At 51.4% G+C, this 21,560-nt stretch overlaps 1 protein-coding gene across 2 annotated transcripts in view; it reads left to right on the top strand.

Annotated features, from left to right (window-relative positions):
• Nucleotides 1-21,273, top strand: part of XPO5 (exportin 5) — a 49,228-nt gene extending 27,955 nt beyond the window's left edge. The window contains exons 11-32 of one of the 2 annotated variants that reach the window (XM_069954425.1): nt 56-181; nt 269-359; nt 10,102-10,230; nt 10,316-10,428; nt 10,784-10,939; nt 11,063-11,098; nt 11,181-11,270; nt 11,951-12,147; nt 12,294-12,396; nt 13,031-13,212; nt 13,295-13,395; nt 13,535-13,631; nt 15,643-15,779; nt 15,948-16,045; nt 16,126-16,151; nt 17,054-17,148; nt 17,673-17,765; nt 18,507-18,589; nt 18,718-18,825; nt 19,836-19,973; nt 20,044-20,205; nt 20,367-21,273. In XM_069954425.1, coding sequence (XP_069810526.1) covers nt 56-181; nt 269-359; nt 10,102-10,230; nt 10,316-10,428; nt 10,784-10,939; nt 11,063-11,098; nt 11,181-11,270; nt 11,951-12,147; nt 12,294-12,396; nt 13,031-13,212; nt 13,295-13,395; nt 13,535-13,631; nt 15,643-15,779; nt 15,948-16,045; nt 16,126-16,151; nt 17,054-17,148; nt 17,673-17,765; nt 18,507-18,589; nt 18,718-18,825; nt 19,836-19,973; nt 20,044-20,205; nt 20,367-20,510 — 2,505 coding nt within the window. In that variant the 3' untranslated portion in view covers nt 20,511-21,273. The remainder of the gene's footprint in view (nt 1-55; nt 182-268; nt 360-10,101; nt 10,231-10,315; nt 10,429-10,783; nt 10,940-11,062; nt 11,099-11,180; nt 11,271-11,950; nt 12,148-12,293; nt 12,397-13,030; nt 13,213-13,294; nt 13,396-13,534; nt 13,632-15,642; nt 15,780-15,947; nt 16,046-16,125; nt 16,152-17,053; nt 17,149-17,672; nt 17,766-18,506; nt 18,590-18,717; nt 18,826-19,835; nt 19,974-20,043; nt 20,206-20,366) is intronic. The other variant, XM_069954426.1, reaches the window with a different exon arrangement.
• Nucleotides 21,274-21,560: the final 287 nt, after the last annotated feature.

The following is a 21,560-nucleotide window of genomic DNA, read 5'->3' as shown; positions in this document are numbered from 1 at the left end:
GGTGAGGGGATCTTGTTCTTAGCGCAGCCCCCCTCTAATGCCTGCACCCCCTCAGTTCCTCAGGTCCTCCACCCTGATTACATGGGGGTCCATCTTCAGACACGAGCGTCTCTCCAAGGATGCGGCGGTGAAGGCGATTGTCCCGGAGTTCCTGAGGATCTCTATGGAAAACGTGGTGAAGGTGCGAAATGGACAGGAGGTGTCATGGGGGGGTCCATGCCCCCTCCCTGCACCCTCATAACCCTCCTGTCTGTCTCTGTATCTCCAGGTGGGCTTCCCCTCCAAGAATGACAGCCCCAGCTGCGAGTACTCACGCTTGGACTGTGACAGCGATGAAGACTTCAACAACTCCTTCACTTGTGAGTGCAGGCGCGGTGCTGTGTGTGGTGCTGTGTGTGGTGCTGTGTGTGGTGCTGTGTGTGGTGCTGTGTGTGGTGCTGTGTGTGGGGCTGTGTGTGGCGCTGTGTGTGGTGCTGTGTGTGGGGCTGTGGACTAACTGACGGGGCTGTGTGTGGTGCTGTGGACTAACTGACGGGGCTGTGGGGTCGGTAAGCCGCAGCTCCGACTCCTGAATTTTATCAGGACCGATTCCCGACTCCGACTCGGCCTCCTGCTCCTTGATAAATGGCCGGTCATATACCAGGGGAGATATCTATCACACCGGCTCAGCAGCTTCTCCCTAATGTCCTACATGATCCTGGGGCGACTTCTGAGGGAATATATACTGTATATACAGCAGCTTCTCCTGTGGGTGCAGCCAGTCTCCAGCCTCCATGTCCTGAACTACTCACAACTAGACTAGATGGAGCAGGGGGGCTTTTCCTGCTGACATCTTCTATCTTTCTAACTAAATCACCATACACACAGAAACACTGCTAACAATGCTAGATACCTGCAATATAGAGGTCAGCCATAGTGATATACAGGAGGTCACACATAGTGATATAGAGAGAGGTCACACAGTGATATAGAGAGGGGTCACACATAGTGATATAGAGAGGGGTCACACATAGTGATAGAGAGGGGTCACACATAGTGATATAGAGAGGGGTCACACATAGTGATATAGAGAGGGGTCACACATAGTGATATAGAGAGGGGTCACACATAGTGATATAGAGGGGTCACACATAGTGATAGAGAGGGGTCACACATAGTGATATAGAGAGGGGTCACACATAGTGATAGAGAGGGGTCACACATAGTGATAGAGAGGGGTCACACATAGTGATAGAGAGGGGTCACACATAGTGATAGAGAGGGGTCACACATAGTGATATAGAGAGGGGTCACACATAGTGATATAGAGAGGGGTCACACATAGTGATATAGAGAGGGGTCACACATAGTGATATAGAGAGGGGTCACACATAGTGATATAGAGAGGGGTCACACATAGTGATATAGAGAGGGGTCACACATAGTGATATAGAGAGAGGTCACACATAGTGATATAGAGAGAGGTCACACATAGTGATAGAGAGAGGTCACACATAGTGATAGAGAGAGGTCACACATAGTGATAGAGAGAGGTCACACATAGTGATAGAGAGGGGTCACACATAGTGATATAGAGAGGGGTCACACATAGTGATATAGAGAGGGGTCACACATAGTGATATAGAGAGGGGTCACACATAGTGATATAGAGAGGTCACACATAGTGATAGAGAGAGGTCACACATAGTGATATAGAGAGGGGTCACACATAGTGATATAGAGAGGGGTCACACATAGTGATATAGAGAGAGGTCACACATAGTGATAGAGAGAGGTCACACATAGTGATAGAGAGGGGTCACACATAGTGATATAGAGAGGGGTCACACATAGTGATAGAGAGAGGTCACACATAGTGATATAGAGAGGGGTCACACATAGTGATATAGAGGGGGGTCACACATAGTGATATAGAGAGGGTCACACATAGTGATATAGAGGGGTCACACATAGTGATAGAGAGGGGTCACACATAGTGATATAGAGAGGGGTCACACAGTGATATAGAGAGGGGTCACACATAGTGATAGAGAGGGGTCACACATAGTGATATAGAGGGGTCACACATAGTGATATAGAGGGGTCACACATAGTGATAGAGAGGGGTCACACATAGTGATAGAGAGGGGTCACACATAGTGATATAGAGAGGTCACACATAGTGATATAGAGAGGTCACACATAGTGATATAGAGAGGTCACACATAGTGATAGAGAGGGGTCACACATAGTGATATAGAGAGGGGTCACACATAGTGATATAGAGAGGTCACACATAGTGATATAGAGAGAGGTCACACATAGTGATAGAGAGAGGTCACACATAGTGATATAGAGAGAGGGGTCACACATAGTGATATAGAGAGGGGTCACACAGTGATATAGAGAGAGGTCACACATAGTGATATAGACAGGGGTCACACATAGTGATATAGAGGGGGGTCACACATAGTGATATAGAGAGGGGTCACACATAGTGATATAGAGAGGGGTCACACATAGTGATATAGAGAGGTCACACATAGTGATATAGAGAGAGGGGTCACACATAGTGATATAGAGGGGTCACACATAGTGATATAGAGAGGTCACACATAGTGATATAGAGAGGGGTCACACATAGTGATATAGAGAGAGGGGTCACACATAGTGATATAGAGAGGGGTCACACAGTGATATAGAGAGAGGTCACACATAGTGATATAGACAGGGGTCACACATAGTGATATAGAGGGGGGTCACACATAGTGATATAGAGGGGTCACACAGTGATATAGAGAGAGGTCACACATAGTGATATAGAGAGGTCACACCTAGTGATATAGAGAGGGGTCACACATAGTGATATAGAGAGAGGTCACACATAGTGATATAGAGAGGGGTCACACATAGTGATATAGAGAGGGGTCACACATAGTGATAGAGAGGGGTCACACATAGTGATATAGAGAGGGGTCACACATAGTGATATAGAGAGAGGTCACACATAGTGATATAGAGAGGGGTCACACATAGTGATATAGAGAGGTCACACACAGTGATATAGAGGGGTCACACATAGTGATATAGAGGGGTCACACATAGTGATATAGAGGTCACACATAGTGATATAGAGGGGTCACACATAGTGATATATAGGTCACACATAGTGATATAGAGAGGGGTCACACATAGTGATATAGAGAGAGGGGTCACACATAGTGATATAGAGAGAGGGGTCACACATAGTGATATAGAGAGAGGGGTCACACATAGTGATATAGAGAGAGGGGTCACACCAACAACCTCTCCCCGACCACCCTTACGTAATAGGGCCAGTGTCCTATTACTGATATATTCCCCGACCACCCTTACGTAATAGGGCCAGTGTCCTATTACTGATATATTCCCCGACCACCCTTATCTAATAGGGCCAGTGTCCTATTACTGATATATTTCCCGACCACCCTTATGTAATGGGGCCAGTGTCCTATTACTGATATATTTCCTGACCACCCTTATGTAATAGGGCCAGTGTCCTATTACTGATATATCCCCGACCACCCTTATGTAATAGGGCCAGTGTACTATTACTGATATATCCCCCGACCACCCTTATGTAATAGGGCCAGTGTCCTATTACTGATATATCCCCCGACCACCCTTATGTAATAGGGCCAGTGTCCTATTACTGATATATTCCCCGACCACCCTTATGTAATAGGGCCAGTGTCCTATTACTGATATATTCCCTGACCACCCTTATGTAATAGGGCCAGTGTCCTATTACTGATATATTCCCCGACCACCCTTATGTAATAGGGCCAGTGTCCTATTACTGATATATTCCCCGACCACCCTTATGTAATAGGGCCAGTGTCCTATTACTGATATATTCCCCGACCACCCTTATGTAATAGGGCCAGTGTCCTATTACTGATATATTCCCCGACCACCCTTATGTAATAGGGCCAGTGTCCTATTACTGATATATCCCCCGACCACCCTTATGTAATAGGGCCAGTGTCCTATTACTGATATATTCCCCGACCACCCTTATGTAATAGGGCCAGTGTCCTATTACTGATATATTCCCCGACCACCCTTATGTAATAGGGCCAGTGTCCTATTACTGATATATTCCCTGACCACCCTTATGTAATAGGGCCAGTGTCCTATTACTGATATATTCCCCGACCACCCTTATGTAATAGGGCCAGTGTCCTATTACTGATATATTCCCCGACCACCCTTATGTAATAGGGCCAGTGTCCTATTAGAATGTTGCTCATAATATATATTCATGAGCAAAACTTGTATAATTCATATCAAAACTCAATTCTACATTTTTTAAAGATTTTTTTTTTAAAGCTGGAGTCGGTAAATTTTTTTCCGACTCCAGCCAAAACTAACTCCGACTCCACAGCCCTGCTAACTGAAGAGGCCGTTGTGGAAGCGAGTGCAGGGATTTTGTTCCAAATGTGCAACTTGGGGCCCTAGTCAGGACGATTTTCACTCCATGTAATAGTCAACAATCATCAGCTAATGAGGAAAAAAGCTTCTACCTACCTGTGCACGCTCCCCAATGGGACTGGCACTGTCCTGGGCATTGGCTGAGCGGCCTGTGACCTTACACAGTGCCAGGAGCAATCAAAGCTACAGGACATTGGGGAGAGTAGAGAGCTATGTACGACTTTATTTACGAGGACTGCACAGCCATCACTAATATATATATATATGCAGCAAGGGCTGCACGGGCATCACAAATAAGATGGCCTACCTTGGCTGTAACGGTTGGCTATTTGAGTCACTGTTGCCTTTCTATCAGCTGGAACCAGTCTGCCCATTCTCCTCTGACCTCTGGCATCAACAAGGCATTTCCGCCCACAGAACTGCCGCTCACTGGATGGTTTTTCTTTTTCGGACCATTCTCTGTAAACCCTAGAGATGGTTGTGCGGGAAAATCCCAGTAGATCAGCAGTTTCTGAAATACTCAGACCAGCCCTTCTGGCACCAACAACCATGCCACGTTCAAAGGCCTCAAATCACCTTTCTTCCCCATACTGATGCTCGGTTTGAACTGCAGGAGATTGTCTTGACCATGTCTACATGCCTAAATGCACTGAGTTGCCGCCATGTGATTGGCTGATTAGAAATTAAGTGGTAACGTGCAGTTGGACAGGTGTACCTAATAAAGTGGCCGGTGAGTGTATATGTATATATATATATGTGTATATATATATATATATATATATGTGTGTATATATATAATATAGTGGTGCCTTGGATTACAAGCATAATTCGTTCCGGGACCGCGCTTGTAATCCAAATCCACTCTTAAACCAAAGCAAATTTTCCCATAAGAAATCATAGAAATGCAGACAATTGGTTCCACACCCCCAAAATAATGATTTATTATTCTGAATAACAGGTAAAACAGATGAAACAAACATTCAGAAACAGCAGAATCTGTGATATTATAAGTTACTGTACAGTAATGGAGAGGATGGGAAACACAAGGGCGGACAGAGACTGCAGGGGGCATGAAGGAATGAGCAGGACAGATGTGGGCACATACATGCAGCGCTCTCTGTCCGGGGAGAGAGGGGTTACAGCTATGGAGAGATTACCTCCACAGTCCTGTCCCCTGATGTAAGCCCCAGCCTGAAGTGGATCTGCTATGATTTGGAAGGTGAGAGAGACTTCCTGGGCCAGAGTACAGGGCTGTAGACCCCGCTATGCAGACCCTGCCCCTGCTCTACTCCTGCTCCCACCCAGTACAGGGAGCTCTTACACCAAAGGAATGCTCTTAAACCAAGTCACAATTTTGGAAAATCTGTGAGCTCTTAAACCAAGTTACACTTAAACCAAGGTACCACTGTATATATATTATGCAGAGAATCCACAGCACTTTAAAAGCTCTTGAAAATGGTGGCATGTAGCCACAGAAAGGTTGCGCTTGACGTGTTGCACTTTGCTTTGATGTAATAAACACAGTTTCTTCGTTTGATGTAACGCGCGAGTGTCGTGGATTCTCTGCATGTATACTCTACAATCTGAGCTGGAGATTAAGGTCTGCCGGCACCGACATTATACTCAATGCGAGCACTGCTGCTTCCTTTCTTTTTCTTATGTTTACACATTTTATTGAGTTTTTGTATAATATAAAATCCACAATGGGAAGAATAAGAATATTTGTACAAAAGAAAAAGTAGCCATTCAAATTTGTGTACATATATAGCCGATATAACAGGATTGACAATAGTAACTTAATCTTACTCCACTGGTATATAGAATGTAGATAATAAAAATATAGTGCATTTCACCATTAGAAAGTAAAGTTCCAAGTCTACAAGAACGGTTCTAGGGTGCCGACAGCAGCCGTCATAGTAACATGTGGTTGAGGTAAAGTGAGATATATTAAGACGTGTGTATATATATATATATATATATATATATATATATATATATATATATATATATATTATATATATATATATATATACACATATACATACACACACACAGCAAGGGCTGCACGGACATCACTAACAATATACAGAGGTGCCTTGGATTACGAGCATAATCCATTCTGGGACCGCGCTTGTAATCCAAATCACTCTTATACCAAAGTAAATGTCCACATAAGAAATCACTGATCTGCAGACAATTGGTTCCACACCCCAAATATACTGATTATTATAACATGTAGAAGAGATGAAACAATAAGAAGCTGAATCTGTGATATAAGTTACTGTACGGTATATCAGCATGTGGTATATAATGTATAGTAACTGTATAACCCTGATAACACAGCAGCTGGATATGTGATATATAAGTTACTGTACAGTATAGCAGCATGTGGTATATAATGTATAGTAACTGTATAACCCTGATAACACTGCAGCAGCTGGATATGTGATATATAAGTTACTGTACAGTATAGCAGCATGTGGAGTATAATGTATAGTAACTGTATAACCCTGATAACACTGCAGCAGCTGGATATGTGATATATAAGTTACTGTACAGTATAGCAGCATGTGGTGTATAATGTATAGTGACTGTATAACCCTGATAACACAGCAGCTGGATATGTGATATATAAGTTACTGTACAGTATAGCAGCATGTGGTGTATAATGTATAGTAACTGTATAACCCTGGTAACACAGCAGCAGCTGGATATGTGATATATAAGTTACTGTACAGTATAGCAATCAGCATGTGGTATATAATGTATAGTAACTGTATAACCCTGATAACACAGCAGCTGGATATGTGATATATAAGTTACTGTACAGTAATGGAGAGGATGGGAAACACAAGGGCGGACAGAGACTGCAGGGAGCAGGAAGGAATGAGCAGGGCAGATGTGGGCACATACATACAGCGCTCTCTGTCCGGGGAGAGAAGGGTTACAGATATGGAGAGATTACCTCCACAGTCCTGTCCCCTGATGTAAGCCCCAGCCTGAAGTGGATCTGCTATGATTGGAAGATGAGGGAGACTTCCTGGGTCAGAGTACAGGGCTGTAGACCCCGCTATGCAGACCATGCCCCTCCCCCACTCCCCCTCCCACCCAGTACAGGGAGCTCTTACACCAAAGCAATGTTCTTACACCAAGTCACTATTTTGAAAAACTGTGAGCTCTTTTTGCAAAACGCTCCTAAACCAAGTTACTCTTAGGGTAGCTTCACACGTTCTTGGGAAGTTGTCCGTGCTCAGGAAGATTATCACTCCTAAAAACATCAGGTGTTGGGCGCGTACATGTAATAGCTGTGTGTGATGGCGGCTCTGTGTAATAGCTGTGTGTGATGGCGGCTCTGTGTGATGGCGGCTCTGTGTAATAGCTGTGTGTGATGGCGGCTCTGTGTAATGGCGGCTCTGTGTAATAGCTGTGTGTGATGGCGGCTCTGTGTGATGGCGGCTCTGTGTAATAGCTGCGTGTGATGGCGGCTCTGTGTGATGGCGGCTCTGTGTAATAGCTGAGTGTGATGGCGGCTCTGTGTGATGGCGGCTCTGTGTAATAGCTGAGTGTGATGGCGGCTCTGTGTGATGGCGGCTCTGTGTGATGGCGGCTCTGTGTGATGGCGGCTCTGTGTGATGGCGGCTCTGTGTGATGGCGGCTCTGTGTGATGGCGGCTCTGTGTAATAGCTGCGTGTGATGGCGGCTCTGTGTGATGGCGGCTCTGTGTAATAGCTGCGTGTGATGGCGGCTCTGTGTGATGGCGGCTCTGTGTAATAGCTGAGTGTGATGGCGGCTCTGTGTGATGGCGGCTCTGTGTAATAGCTGAGTGTGATGGCGGCTCTGTGTGATGGCGGCTCTGTGTGATGGCGGCTCTGTGTGATGGCGGCTCTGTGTGATGGCGGCTCTGTGTGATGGCGGCTCTGTGTGATGGCGGCTCTGTGTGATGGCGGCTCTGTGTGATGGCGGCTGCGTGTGATGGCGGCTCTGTGTGATGGCGGCTCTGTGTGATGGCGGCTGCGTGTGATGGCGGCTCTGTGTGATGGCGGCTCTGTGTGATGGCTGAGTGTGATAAAAATTATTCAACCCCTTTACTGCAGCAAACTGTCTCCAGAACTGAGAATGATCCAATGTCTCCGTATACACGCACCTGCTCTGTCATATTCTCCATAGGCTGACGGAGACCCCCGTCCCTAACGATATATATATGTGTGTGTGTGTATGTATATATGTGTGTATATATATATATATATATATATATATATATAGTGGTAACTTGGTTTAAGAGCGTTTTGGTTTAAGAGCTCACAGTTTTTCAAAACTGTGACTTGGTGTAAGAGCATTGCTTTGGTGTAAGAGCTCCCTGTCCTGGGTGGGAGGGGGAGTGGGGGAGGGGCATGGTCTGCATAGCGGGGTCTACAGCCCTGTACTCTGACCCAGGAAGTCTCCCTCACCTTCCATCATAGCAGATCACTTCAGGCTGGGGCTTACATCAGGGGACAGGACTGTGGAGGTAATCTCTCCATAGCTGTAACCCCTTTCTCCCCGGACAGAGAGCGCTGCATGTATGTGCCCACATCTGCCCTGCTCATTCCTTCCTGCTCCCTGCAGTCTCTGTCCGCCCTTGTGTTTCCCATCCTCTCCATTACTGTACAGTAACTTATAATATCACAGATTCTGCTGCTTCTGAATGTTTTTCATCTGTTTTACCTGTTATTCAGAATAATAAATCATTATTTTTGGGGTGTGGAACCAATTGTCTGCATTTCAATGATTTCTTATGGGAAAATTTGATTTGGTTTAATAGTGGATTTGGATTACAAGCACGGTCCGGAACGAATTATGTTCGTAATCCAAGGCACCACTGTATATATATAGATATAGATAGATAGATATTATGCAGCCCTTGCTGCCCGATAGTCGGCCATGTAATTGCTCGGTAAACAAGAACTGATCCAGCAGAGTGGCGCTGGTTTCCAGTTTATGATCTGGCCGTGTAATAGGACCCTAAGGGAGGAAGAGAGATTTTTCCGTCCAAGGCGGAGTTTCTCCTGTTCCAGGACGGAAGGCCGGCTGATTGTACGGCCTGGTGTGTCATAGTGCCCATGAAACGGCCTCCATGATGGATGATAACAATCCCAGGAACCGCGGCACAGAAAGAGCGGGAACCGCCGCAGGGAGGGAGCGGGAAGCGCGGCACAGAGCAGTTCTTTATATTCTTTACCGTAAGAGTAGTGAGACTATGAAACTCTATATTTGCTGCAAGAGCAGTGAGACTATGGAACTCTTTATATTCTTTACTGTAAGAGCAGGGACAATATGGAACTCTCTATATTCTTTACCGTAAGACGCTTCTCTATAAACATAATATTATGGGCAGTAAGTTACATGTGATCGGACGCTGATGCAGGAATATTCGGCCATAGTGGTGTCGGGAAGGAATCTTTCTCCCTGTGATGGGGCATTTGCATCTGCCTCCTGAGGGTTTCTGTTTGTACTTGATGGACTCGTCTTTTTCACCCTTATTAACTCTGGGGCTGGGATATGTGGAGGCCATGGGGGGGGGGGGGGGGGGGTGCTAGAGGGGAACGCAGGGGTCCCGGGGGGTCGGGGGATTTGCAGACTCCTTCCCTGACCTTGTTTTCTCTCTTGTAGATTTTAAGGCCATGATGGGTGACGTGATGCGTGCCGCCTGCCGCTTGGACCCGCTGACTGGTTTCGCTCTGGCAGAGGAGTGGCTGCAGTTCCAGCTGTCAGCCCCGGTGGAGCCCGGTATGAATAACTGTATGTGGTGATGTCAGCGGCGTGCGCCATGTGGTTTGCCGGTGTACAGGCCGTGCCATTCATCTGCTCTCCTTATGTCTTCTAGCTAAGGGGGACGGGCTGTGCAGCCTCCCGTCTCCGTCCGTCATCCAGTGGGAGGCCATGACCTTCTTCTGTGAGTGTGTGATAAGCCAGACCCTCAGGTCCCTGCCCAAACAGGTGAGGGCGCCGGAGACCCCGAGATTATATATATATATATATATATATATATATATATATATATATATATATATATATAAATACACATACACACACACACACACAAACTGAGGAGGATACATACAAACACACACATTATATATATATATATATATATATATATATATATATATATATACACATACACACGGGGAGGGGGATAGATAAATAGATATATATACACTGAGGAGGATATATATATACACACACAGAGGAAAATAGATAGATACACACACAGGGAGGGGGAGATATATATTGACACACAGAGGAGGAGATATATATACACACACTCTGTATATGTGACTCTTATGTACAGGAGCTGCCAGTGTCGCGGGGAGTGGAGCTGCTCCGGCGGGTGCTGACCTTTGACACTGCGGACCCCTTCATCTTGTCCTGCGCCCTCACCAGCCTCTCTTTGCTCCTCCCCTTCATCCAGTATGTGGACGACCTCATGTCTGCCGTGCTCAACAAGGTAAGTGATGACCTCATGAGAGATCTGGCGGTATAACCTCTGAGGTGTGACGCACTCTCCCGTGTGTGATGGTCGGTGATGGATGATGATAATCTGACCCCAGTCTCTGTTGCTCCCTTGCAGCTCTTCTCAGCCGTGACCTTTGACATTGAGAACCAGGTAACTGTCCGGCCCCCTACCTGTACTCTGCTTCCCGTCTGGGGGTCTCTGTAATGTAACTAATTGTTTTGTCTTCTGTCAGGGGCCCCGGAGTCGCGCAGTGAAGAACGTGCGGCGTCACGCCTGCTCCTCCATTATTAAGATCTGCCGGGACTCTCCAGATCTGGTCCTGGTGAGTGATGGGGCTGCAGCAGGGGATGAGGTGGATCTGGTGGGGCTGTGGCGGGGGATAAGGGGGCTCTGGTGGGGCTGTGGCGGGGGATAAGGGGGCTCTGGTGGGGCTGTGGCGGGGGATAAGGGGGCTCTGGTGGGGCTGTGGCGGGGGATAAGGGGGCTCTGGTGGGGCTGTGGCGGGGGATGAGGGGGCTCTGGTGGGGCTGTGGCGGGGGATAAGGGGGCTCTGGTGGGGCTGTGGCGGGGGATAAGGGGGCTCTGGTGGGGCTGTGGCGGGGGATAAGGGGGCTCTGGTCGGGCTGCAGCAGGGGATGAGGTGGATCTGGTGGGGCTGTGGCAGGGGATAAGGGGGCTCTGGTGGGGCTGTGGCAGGGGATAAGGGGGCTCTGGTGGGGCTGTGGCGGGGGATAAGGGGGCTCTGGTGGGGCTGTGGCGGGGGATAAGGGGGCTCTGGTGGGGCTGTGGCGGGGGATAAGGGGGCTCTGGTCGGGCTGCAGCAGGGGATGAGGTGGATCTGGTGGGGCTGTGGCGGTGGATGAGGGGGATCCGGTGGGGCTGTGGTGGTGGATGAGGGGGATCTGGTGGGGCTGCTGCAGGAAATATTGGGGGGGGATCCGGTGGGGCTGCGGCGAGGGATCTGGGCAGATGTTGAGGGTAATTGTTCTCTCCTCCCTGCAGCCGCACCTTGATCTGCTGTGCACACAGGCCATGCTGCTGCTGCAGGAGGAGCGGCTGTCACAGATGGAGAAGTACCCCATGCTGGAGGCGCAGGTGCTGATCAGTAACCAGTTCCGGGACTATGAACGTCAGCGCAGCTTCTTGGTGCACATGTTGGGCCCCGCACTGTCATTGTGGTCCTCTGAGGAGCTGCAGAGGTAAGGGACCCTGTCACTAACCCCAGAGCTTCCCCCAAGCCCTTGCAGGACACAATCACTATGATTTTGCTGTGTTGAGGAGCCGGGATTGCTGGGATTTGTGGTTGTTTTTGTGTCTCTAGCTGATCCTGATGTCTCGTCTCCAGAGCAATCTCCAGTCCCCACAATCTCATCTCTTATCTGGGAGTCAATGTCTTAAGAGGAGAAAAAGAAGATTCCGAGAGTCAGTGCAAGGGGAACCGCAGCCGAGTTAGTGTCCCGTCGTGACCCACCCACACCATATGACCTGCCTGCTCCAACCCCCCCACCCATCATGTGACCCACCTGCATCACCTCCCCCTCCTTCCAATTATTGGCCTGCACCCCCCCCCTTGTGATCTGCCTGCATCACCACCACCACTCCACGTGACCTGCTTGCACCACAGCCACTCCCGCTTGCATCACCCCCCCCCCCCAATATGTCCCACCTGCATAACCCCCGCACCATGTGGCCTGCCTATATCTCCATCACCCCCCCAACATGTGGCCTGCCTATATCCCCCCCCCCCAATATGTCCCATCTGCATAACCCCTTCACCATGTGGCCTGCCTATATCGCCATCACCCCCCCCAACATGTGGCCTGCCTATATCCCCCCCCCAATATGTCCCATCTGCATAACCCCCTCACCATGAGGCCTGCCTATATCGCCATCACCCCCCAACATGTGGCCTGCCTATATCCCCCCCCCAATATGTCCCATCTGCATAACCCCCTCACCATGAGGCCTGCCTATGTCGCCATCACCCCCCAACATGTGGCCTGCCTATATCACCATCACCCCCTTCCTTGTTCAGCTTCTGTCGGCTCACCCTCATTAGGATGCCTACGTCTTGTGTTGCAGCTGAGCTTCTGCCTGTACTCGCTGGAGGCAGTGTTGAGGCGAGCCCGTTGGCCCAGTAACCCTGAGCAGGCTAAAGCCGGAGGGTATGTTGTGGGGTACTCCACCTCCGGGGCCCCGATCTACCGCAACCCCTGCAGTGAGGAGGTGCTGAAGGTTCTGGACAGTCTGCTGAGCCTGGTCAGGTGAGTGGCTGTCATGCGCTGTCTCTCTCATGCTGCTCCCTGTCTCCTGTGCCCAAACTCACTCGTCTCATCCTCCCTTTAGGACGTTCAACAGTTTGTACCTTCCAGAAGTCGTCCAGAAAATGGGAGACTTCTACCTAAAGACCCTGGACATGACGGAAGGAGAGAAGAAGAGCATTCTGGGTGAGCGTAATGATGGCGCCATCTAGTGTTACCACTGTGTGTGGGGGCAGGTTATGGGTGCAGCGCCTGTGACCTCTTATATGGTTGTGTTAGGTTGGCGCCCCCTCCTGGTAACACGCAGGTTGTGCTGATATTGCAGGGATGACGTCTCCGCTCCTGGATGCCTATGACTCTCCAGTGTACAAGAGTGAGCTGGAGAGGATGCAGGGATTCTTCTGTTCCATCCATGACTGCTGGTGAGCTGCCCAGGTGTTACCGCATCATCATCATCCCCCGCTGACCCTCCCCAAGTGTTACCGCATCATCATCATCATCCCCCGCTTCCCCTCCCCAAGTGTTACCACATCATCATCATCATCATCCCCCGCTGCCCCTCCCCAAGTGTTACCGCATCATCATCATCATCATCCCCCGTTGCCCCTCCCCAAGTGTTACCGCATCATCATCATCATCCCCGCTGCCCCTCCCCAAGTGTTACCGCATCATCATCATCATCGCCCGCTGCCCCTCCCCAAGTGTTACCGCATCATCATAATCCTCATCCCCTGCTGCCCCTCCCTAAGTGTTACCGCATCATCATCATCCCCCGCTGCCCCTCCCCAAGTGTTACCGCATCATCATCATCATCCCCCGCTGCCCCTCCCCAAGTGTTACCGCATCATCATCATCATCCCCCGCTGCCCCTCCCCAAGTGTTACCGCATCATCATCATCATCCCCCGCTGCCCCTCCCCAAGTGTTACCCCATCATCATCCCCCGCTGCCCCTCCCCAAGTGTTACCCCATCATCATCCCCCGCTGCCCCTCCCCAAGTGTTACCGCATCATCATCATCCCCCGCTGCCCCTCCCCAAGTGTTACCGCATCATCATCATCATCATCCCCCGCTGCCCCTCCCCAAGTGATACTGCATCATCATAATCATCATACCCTGCTGCCCCTCCCCAAGTGTTACCGCATCATCATCATCATCCCCCGCTGCCCCTCCCCAAGTGTTACCGCATCATCATCATCATCCCCCGCTGCCCCTCCCCAAGTGTTACCCCATCATCATAATCATCCCCCGCTGCCCTCCCCAAGTGTTACCGCATCATCATCATCCCCCGCTGCCCCTCCCCAAGTGTTACCGCATCATCATCATCCCCCGCTGCCCCTCCCCAAGTGTTACCCCATCATCATCATCATCCCCCGCTGCCCCTCCCCAAGTGTTACCGCATCATCATCATCCCCCGCTGCCCCTCCCCAAGTGTTACATCATCATCATCCCCCGCTGCCCCTCCCCAAGTGTTACCGCATCATCATCCCCCGCTGCCCCTCCCCAAGTGTTACCGCATCATCATAATCATCCCCCGCTGCCCCTCCCCAAGTGTTACCCCATCATCATCCCCCGCTGCCCCTCCCCAAGTGTTACCGCATCATCATCATCCCCCGCTGCCCCTCCCCAAGTGTTACCGCATCATCATCATCCCCCGCTGCCCCTCCCCAAGTGTTACCGCATCATCATCCCCCGCTGCCCCTCCCCAAGTGTTACCCCATCATCATCATCCCCTGCTGCCCCTCCCCAAGTGTTACCCCATCATCATCATCCCCGCTGCCCCTCCCCAAGTGTTACCGCATCATCATCATCATCCCCCGCTGCCCCTCCCCAAGTGTTACCGCATCATCATCATCATCGCCCGCTGCCCCTCCCCAAGTGTTACCCCATCATCATCATCATCATCCCCCGCTGCCCCTCCCCAAGTGTTACCCCATCATCATCATCGCCCGCTGCATCTCCCCAAGTGTTACCCCATCATCATCATCATCCCCCGCTGCCCCTCCTTCTCCTCATTCGCCGTGCTCTCCCGACTCTCCTGCCCCCTACTCCTCCTCCATCCTTTTCTTCCATCCGCCGCCACTCTTCCAACCTCTGCTGCCTCCTCCTCCTTTCCTGACACTCCTCCATCTTCTCCTATCCCCTGCTCCTCCTCCTGCTCCATTTTCTCTTCTCCATCCTCTCCTCTTCATCCTTTCTTGCCCCTCTCCTCCTTCCCTCTCCTGCCCCCTTCTCCATCCTCTTCCTCCTCCATCCTCTCCTTCCCTTTCCTGCCCTCTTCTCCATCCTCCTCTGCCCTCTTCTCCATCCTCTCCTGCCCTCTCATTTTCCTCCTCCATTCTCTCCTGCCCCCTTCTCCTCCTGCTCCTCCATATTGTCTTCCTCCTCCATCCTCTCCTCTTCTTCCTGACCCCACATGGTCTTCCCATTGCAGTTGTCAGATTCTGAGGGGCCTTGGGCCGGCATTGCAGCAGGATTATTACTCAATCCCCGGATTGGCGCTGCGTCTCGTGAACTCCGCCTTCTACAACCTTGACAACATCCCTGACTTCCGCCTTAGGCCGATGTTACATATCCTTTCTGGGGGTGGAGTACGGCGGGCGGGAGGGGGGGGGCAGAGCGGGCGGGAGGGGGGGGCAGTGGGCACAGTGGGGGTAGAGTGCGGGGGGGAAGGGGGATGGGGGCGGAGGGCACAGCGGGCACATTGGCACTGCATTGCCTCCTTAACTTGGTGGCAACGATCGTTTGTAAAGCCGCTGATCCTTTTCTGTCCCCCTGACAAGTATGAGAGCCTCCTGGGACCAATCCTGGGGCCCCTCTTAAGCTTCCTGCAACAGGTACACTAAATATACACTGCAGATGCCCCGCCTACCCCACTACGCCCCACCCCACTGACCATTGTCACTTTACCTTCCAGAGGCTGTCGCAGAAGTGGCTGGCAAGGTGAGTGCAGGAGAAGACAACTGATCACATAGTGAGACAGGATGTAACAGCAGAATAGTAAGTGCAGCTCTGGAGGATGAGACATGATGTAACAGCAGAATAGTGAGTGCAGCTCTGGAGGATGAGACATGATGTATTGGCAGAATAGTGAGTGCAGCTCTGGAGGATGAGACATGATGTAATAGCAGTATAGTGAGTGCAGCTCTGGGGGATGAGACATGATGTAATAGCAGTATAGTGAGTGCAGCTCTTGAGGATGAGACATGATGTAACAGCAGAATAGTGAGTGCAGCTCTTGAGGATGAGACATGATGTAATAGCAGTATAGTGAGTGCAGCTCTGGGGGATGAGACATGATGTAAGAGCAGAATAGTGAGTGCAGCTCTGGAGGATGAGACATGATGTAAGAGCAGAAGAGTGAGTGCAGCTCTGGAGGATGAGACCTGTTGTAAGAGCAGAATAGTGAGTGCAGCTATGGAGGATGAGACATGATGTAAGAGCAGAATAGTGAGTGCAGCTCTGGAGGATGAGACATATGATGTAACAGCAGAATAGTGAGTGCAGCTCTGGAGGATGAGACATGATGTAAGAGCAGAATAGTGAGTGCAGCTCTGGAGGATGAGACCTGTTGTAAGAGCAGAATAGTGAGTGCAGCTCTGGAGGATGAGACATGATGTAAGAGCAGAATAGTGAGTGCAGCTCTGGAGGATGAGACATGACTAGGTTATATGGGATGAGACTTGTGAGGTTTTGGATATTTTTAGTGTGATCTAATGACATTAGACGTAGAGGTGAGTGCCGGGGGGCAGGTAAGACCCTGTCTCTTCCCAGACAACCTCTTTAACCCGTGAGTTGCTGGCCTTTGATGCGGTGTGGTGATTACAGCTCTTGTCTCTCTGCAGTGAGGCGGATTACACAGAGCTGAACACGGAGTCAACGGAGATCATGGAGGTGGAGGTGGTGCGGCTGCTGACCCGGGAGATGGTGGATCTGATCGGCGAGTTCTATATGAGTGTTCTATACTGCCCCCTCCATTACCCGCTGTATACTGCCCCCTCCCCTCCATTACCCGCTGTATACTGCCCCCTCCATCACCTGCTGTATACTGCCCCCTCCATTACCCGCTGTATACTGCCCCCTCCCCTCCATTACCCGCTGTATACTGCCCCCTCCATCACCTGCTGTATACTGCCCCCTCCATTACCCGCTGTATACTGCCCCCTCCCCTCCATTACCCGCTGTATACTGCCCCCTCCCCTCCAGCACCCGCTGTTTACTGCCCCCTCCCCTCCAGCACCCGCTGTATACTGCCCCCTCCCCTCCAGCACCCGCTGTATACTGACCCCTCCCCTCCAGCACCCGCTGTATACTGACCCCTCCCCTCCAGCACCCGCTGTATACTGACCCCTCCCCTCCAGCACCCGCTGTATACTGACCCCTCCCCTCCAGCACCCGCTGTATACTGACCCCTCCCCTCCAGCACCCGCTGTATACTGACCCCTCTCCTCTGTTTGCCCACAGTTGTCTGCTGTGTCGCTAAGAAGAGCTCAGACGGATCGGCAGGTAATGCTGCGGTGGACGATGTGCGCGTTCCGGCTCAGGTTGACGCTGAGGGTGAGGTTCCTGCAGGACACTGACTGAGCGCAGCGCCTTTACCACTCCCAGCTGCCCCTTATGTCATGAAGCTGCACAGAGCTGGGGGGTGGGTGCTAGGGGAGACTGGAGGGGTCCTGGGTGGTGGGCGCTGGGGGAGACTGGAGGGGTCCTGGGTGGTGGGCGCTGGGGGAGACTGGAGGGGTCCTGGGTGGTGGGCGCTGGGGGAGACGGGAGGGGTCCTGGGTGGTGGGCGCTGGGGGAGACGGGAGGGGTCCTGGGTGGTGGGCGCTGGGGGAGACGGGAGGGGTCCTGGGTGGTGGGCGCTGGGGGAGACGGGAGGGGTCCTGGGTGGTGGGCGCTGGGGGAGACGGGAGGGGTCCTGGGGGGTGGGCGCTGGGGGAGACGGGAGGGGTCCTGGGTGGGGGGCGCTGGGGGAGACGGGAGGGGTCCTGGGTGGTGGGCGCTGGGGGAGACTGGAGGGGTCCTGGGTGGTGGGCGCGGGGGGAGACGGGAGGGGTCCTGGGTGGTGGGCGCTGGGGGAGACGGGAGGGGTCCTGGGTGGTGGGCGCTGGGGGAGACGGGAGGGGTCCTGGGTGGTGGGCGCTGGGGGAGACGGGAGGGGTCCTGGGTGGTGGGCGCTGGGTGGCAACAGTTTCAATGAAAATGTAAGAGGCTCTGATTGTTGGTGGCCGGGGAGGGGTTCTAAGTGTTGTCTCGGTGTTCCTGGGTTTTTGTCTCACCTCCCGACCTTCACCACAGATGAAGACATGATGAGCGTGGACTCTGTGGCTGTAGGATCACTGGAACTGACAGAACTCGGGAAGTTCCTGATGTCTCATGAGGTGAGGGCGCCCCCTGATGACCTTAACCAATCCCACCAGTTGTCTGAGGGAGTTAGGTGACGGTCTGGGTCCCCTTTGGGTGGGGGGTTGGCACTGTACATAACCTGTTCTATCATCGCCCCTTTCAGGAGATGTCCACCACATTGCTGATTAGCGCATACAGTCCGCTCTTCTGGATGGACACACCCGCCTGTCAGAAGGCCGCCGCCCAGCTGTGCTGGCCCCTACTCAAGCAGGTGCAGTGCCCTCTCTTCTTTTTGCTGACCCTCTCCTCGACGCCTTCTCCTTTTCCCTGACCCTCTACCTGCCCTCCTCCTCCACTTCTTTTCGCTGACCCTATCCTAGCCCTCCTCCCCTTTTCGCTGACCCTCTCCTTGCCCCTCCCCTTCTTTTTGCTGATCCTCTCCTCCTTGCCCTCCTCTTCTTTTTGCTGACCCTCTCCCCGCCCTCCCAACTTCTTTTCACTGACCCTGTCCTCACCCTCCTCCACTTCTTTTAGTTGGCCTTCTCCTTGCCCTCCTTTTTGCTGACCATGTCCCCGCCCTCCTCCTCTCCGTTTCGCTGACCCTCTCCTCGCCCTCCTCTCCTTTTTGTTGACCCTCTCCTCGCCCTCCCCTTCTTTTCACTGACCCTATCCCCACCCTCCTTTTTGTTTAACCTCTCCTCGCCCTCCCCTTCTTTTTGCTGACCCTCTCCTCACCCTCCTCTGCTTTTCGTTGGCCTTCTCCTCACCCCCCTCCTCTTTTCGCTGACCCTCTCTTTGCCCTCCTTCTTGCTGACCCTCTCCCCGCCCTCCTCCACTTTTTGTTGGCCTTCTCCTCGCCCTCCTTCTTTTTGCTGACCCTCTCCACGCCCTCCTCCACTTCTTTTCGCTGACCCTCTCCTTGCCCTCCCTCCTCTTTTTGCTGACCCTCTCCTTGCCCCCCCTCCTCTTTTTGCTGACCCTCTCCTTGCCCTCTTCTTTTCGCTGACCCTCTCCTTGCCCTCTTCTTTTCGCTGACCCTCTCCTCGCCCTCCTCTCCTTTTTGCTGACCCTATCCTCACCCTCCTCTTTTCGCTGACCCTCTCCTCGCCCTCCTCTCCTTTTCGCTGACCCTCTCCTCGCCCTCCTCTCCTATTCGCTGACCCTCTCCTCGCCCTCCTCTCCTTTTTGCTGACCCTATCCTCGCCCTCCTCTCCTTTTCGCTGACCCTCTCCTTGCCCTCCTCTTTTTTTTGCTGACACTCTCCTCTTCTTGCCCCCTCAGGTGGTCTCCAGTTCTTTGCCCTCTGAAGCTGCCATCTGCTTTTTCTCCAATGTCCTGCGGGGGCTGCAGATCCATGGTCAGCATGAGGCATGTAACAGTGCCCTGGTGAACCTGGCGTTCCAGATCTACACCACCCTAGTAAGAGCCGCCCTTTGAGGCCTGAGTTGCCACCAGCAGAGTGCCCCCTAATGATAGCCTCCTCCTTTAGCGTTCTCAGGTGCCTGAGCTGCGGGTGGTGATGGAGCAGATCCCCGACGTGCAGCACGACGCTCTGCAGCTGTTTGACGGTAGACTTCTATTCCCAGTGCAGAAACAAGGAGAGAAACGGCAGAAGGAGCAGTTCAGGCGTCTCCTATCCGGCTGCATCGGGGTGAGGAGGAGATCAGTGTAAAAAAATGTATAGGACAGTGTACATGATGGCGGTATATGACACAGCGTTGTTATAATATCCTGTGATCAGTACAGTGTGGCAGTATGTAGGGGTCATGGGTCACCTGCCCTCCAATGTGTGATTTTTCTTCTCTTTTATAGAAACCTTTGGGGGAGCAGTTTCGGAAAGAAGTTCATATCCGAAATCTTCCATCTCTGTTCCGGAAGAAATCGCGGCCTGTCGTGAGCGAGGATGACATCCTGGGTGGCTGCGTAGAGTCACTCCCGGCATTATTTCAGCCATGAGTTGAGATTTCAGCAGCATGGAGGTACTCACCACCTCAGGATCAGTGAAGAGCAGAGGCTGCTGGTGACTGATCGTCCTCCAGCTGTGGCTCTATCCTCCCCCCCATGGGGGTCAGATCAATTCACTAAGCAGACATTCCTGGACTGACGCGCTAGTGCTCTGTGTGCGGCACCTTGGGGTGGGGGTCAGTGTCTTACTGGTCCCACCCTCTGAGGGCAGCCGCCATCGTGAGGAATCAACCCAATGAACTTGTGATCATCTTCTGAGCTACCACCACCAAACTACAAGTCCCAGCATGCTTCACTGGAGCAGGAGGGGTATACTTTTTTTTTTTTACCGAGGGGGCAGAGCTCTGGGGAAACATTAACCCCTTGTAGGCCCACGTGATTTATTTATTTAATGGTTGTTCATGTGATTTCCTCTTTTTAAGCTAAATATTAATGTAGAAGGATCTGAGTGAGCGGGCGGCGTCAGTAAACGTTTATATGAAGCTTCTGGTGTAAGACTCTGCTTATACTCATCCTGGGGGGGAGACTAAAGTTGTTACTCCACCTCTCTCCATTGTGAGGGTATCCAACGATACAGATGTTGACCCTCCTCTTCCTGTGACATCACATCTATTGGGGGGGAAGCCATAACCGGGTTAATCTGGCTTGAAGGGATGAATCTCCACAAACAGCGTTTCTCTCCTTCCCATGTCTGGTATTACAGCTCTGCCCTATGGACTTGGATGGGTTCTCCAGCCAGCCTCCTGCTCTGTACAGATGCTAAAATTATTATGTTAATTTGTTTTCCCTAAGACCCATTGGCATCACAACATATGGGGTAAATTCGCCCCTGCGAGCCCCTGGGACGAAGGAATATTTAATGAAAAAATAACAATTAAATTTTAATCCCCTCCTCCATGAGGTATAAATAGGCTCCACCTCCCCCTAGACCTCAGTCTAATTATAAAGAAACATAAAACACAGGGAGGGAGTCTTGTGATGCCAATGGGTCTTAGGGAAAACAAATTAACATAATAATTTTAGCTTCCCTTACGTCCCATT

The sequence above is a fragment of the Dendropsophus ebraccatus genome, chromosome 15 (assembly GCF_027789765.1).
Source record: "Dendropsophus ebraccatus isolate aDenEbr1 chromosome 15, aDenEbr1.pat, whole genome shotgun sequence".
In the NCBI taxonomy this organism is placed as follows: Eukaryota; Metazoa; Chordata; class Amphibia; order Anura; family Hylidae; genus Dendropsophus; species Dendropsophus ebraccatus.
The sequence above is the reverse complement of the archived record's forward strand: the minus strand, read 5'-3'. Positions and strand labels throughout refer to the sequence as shown.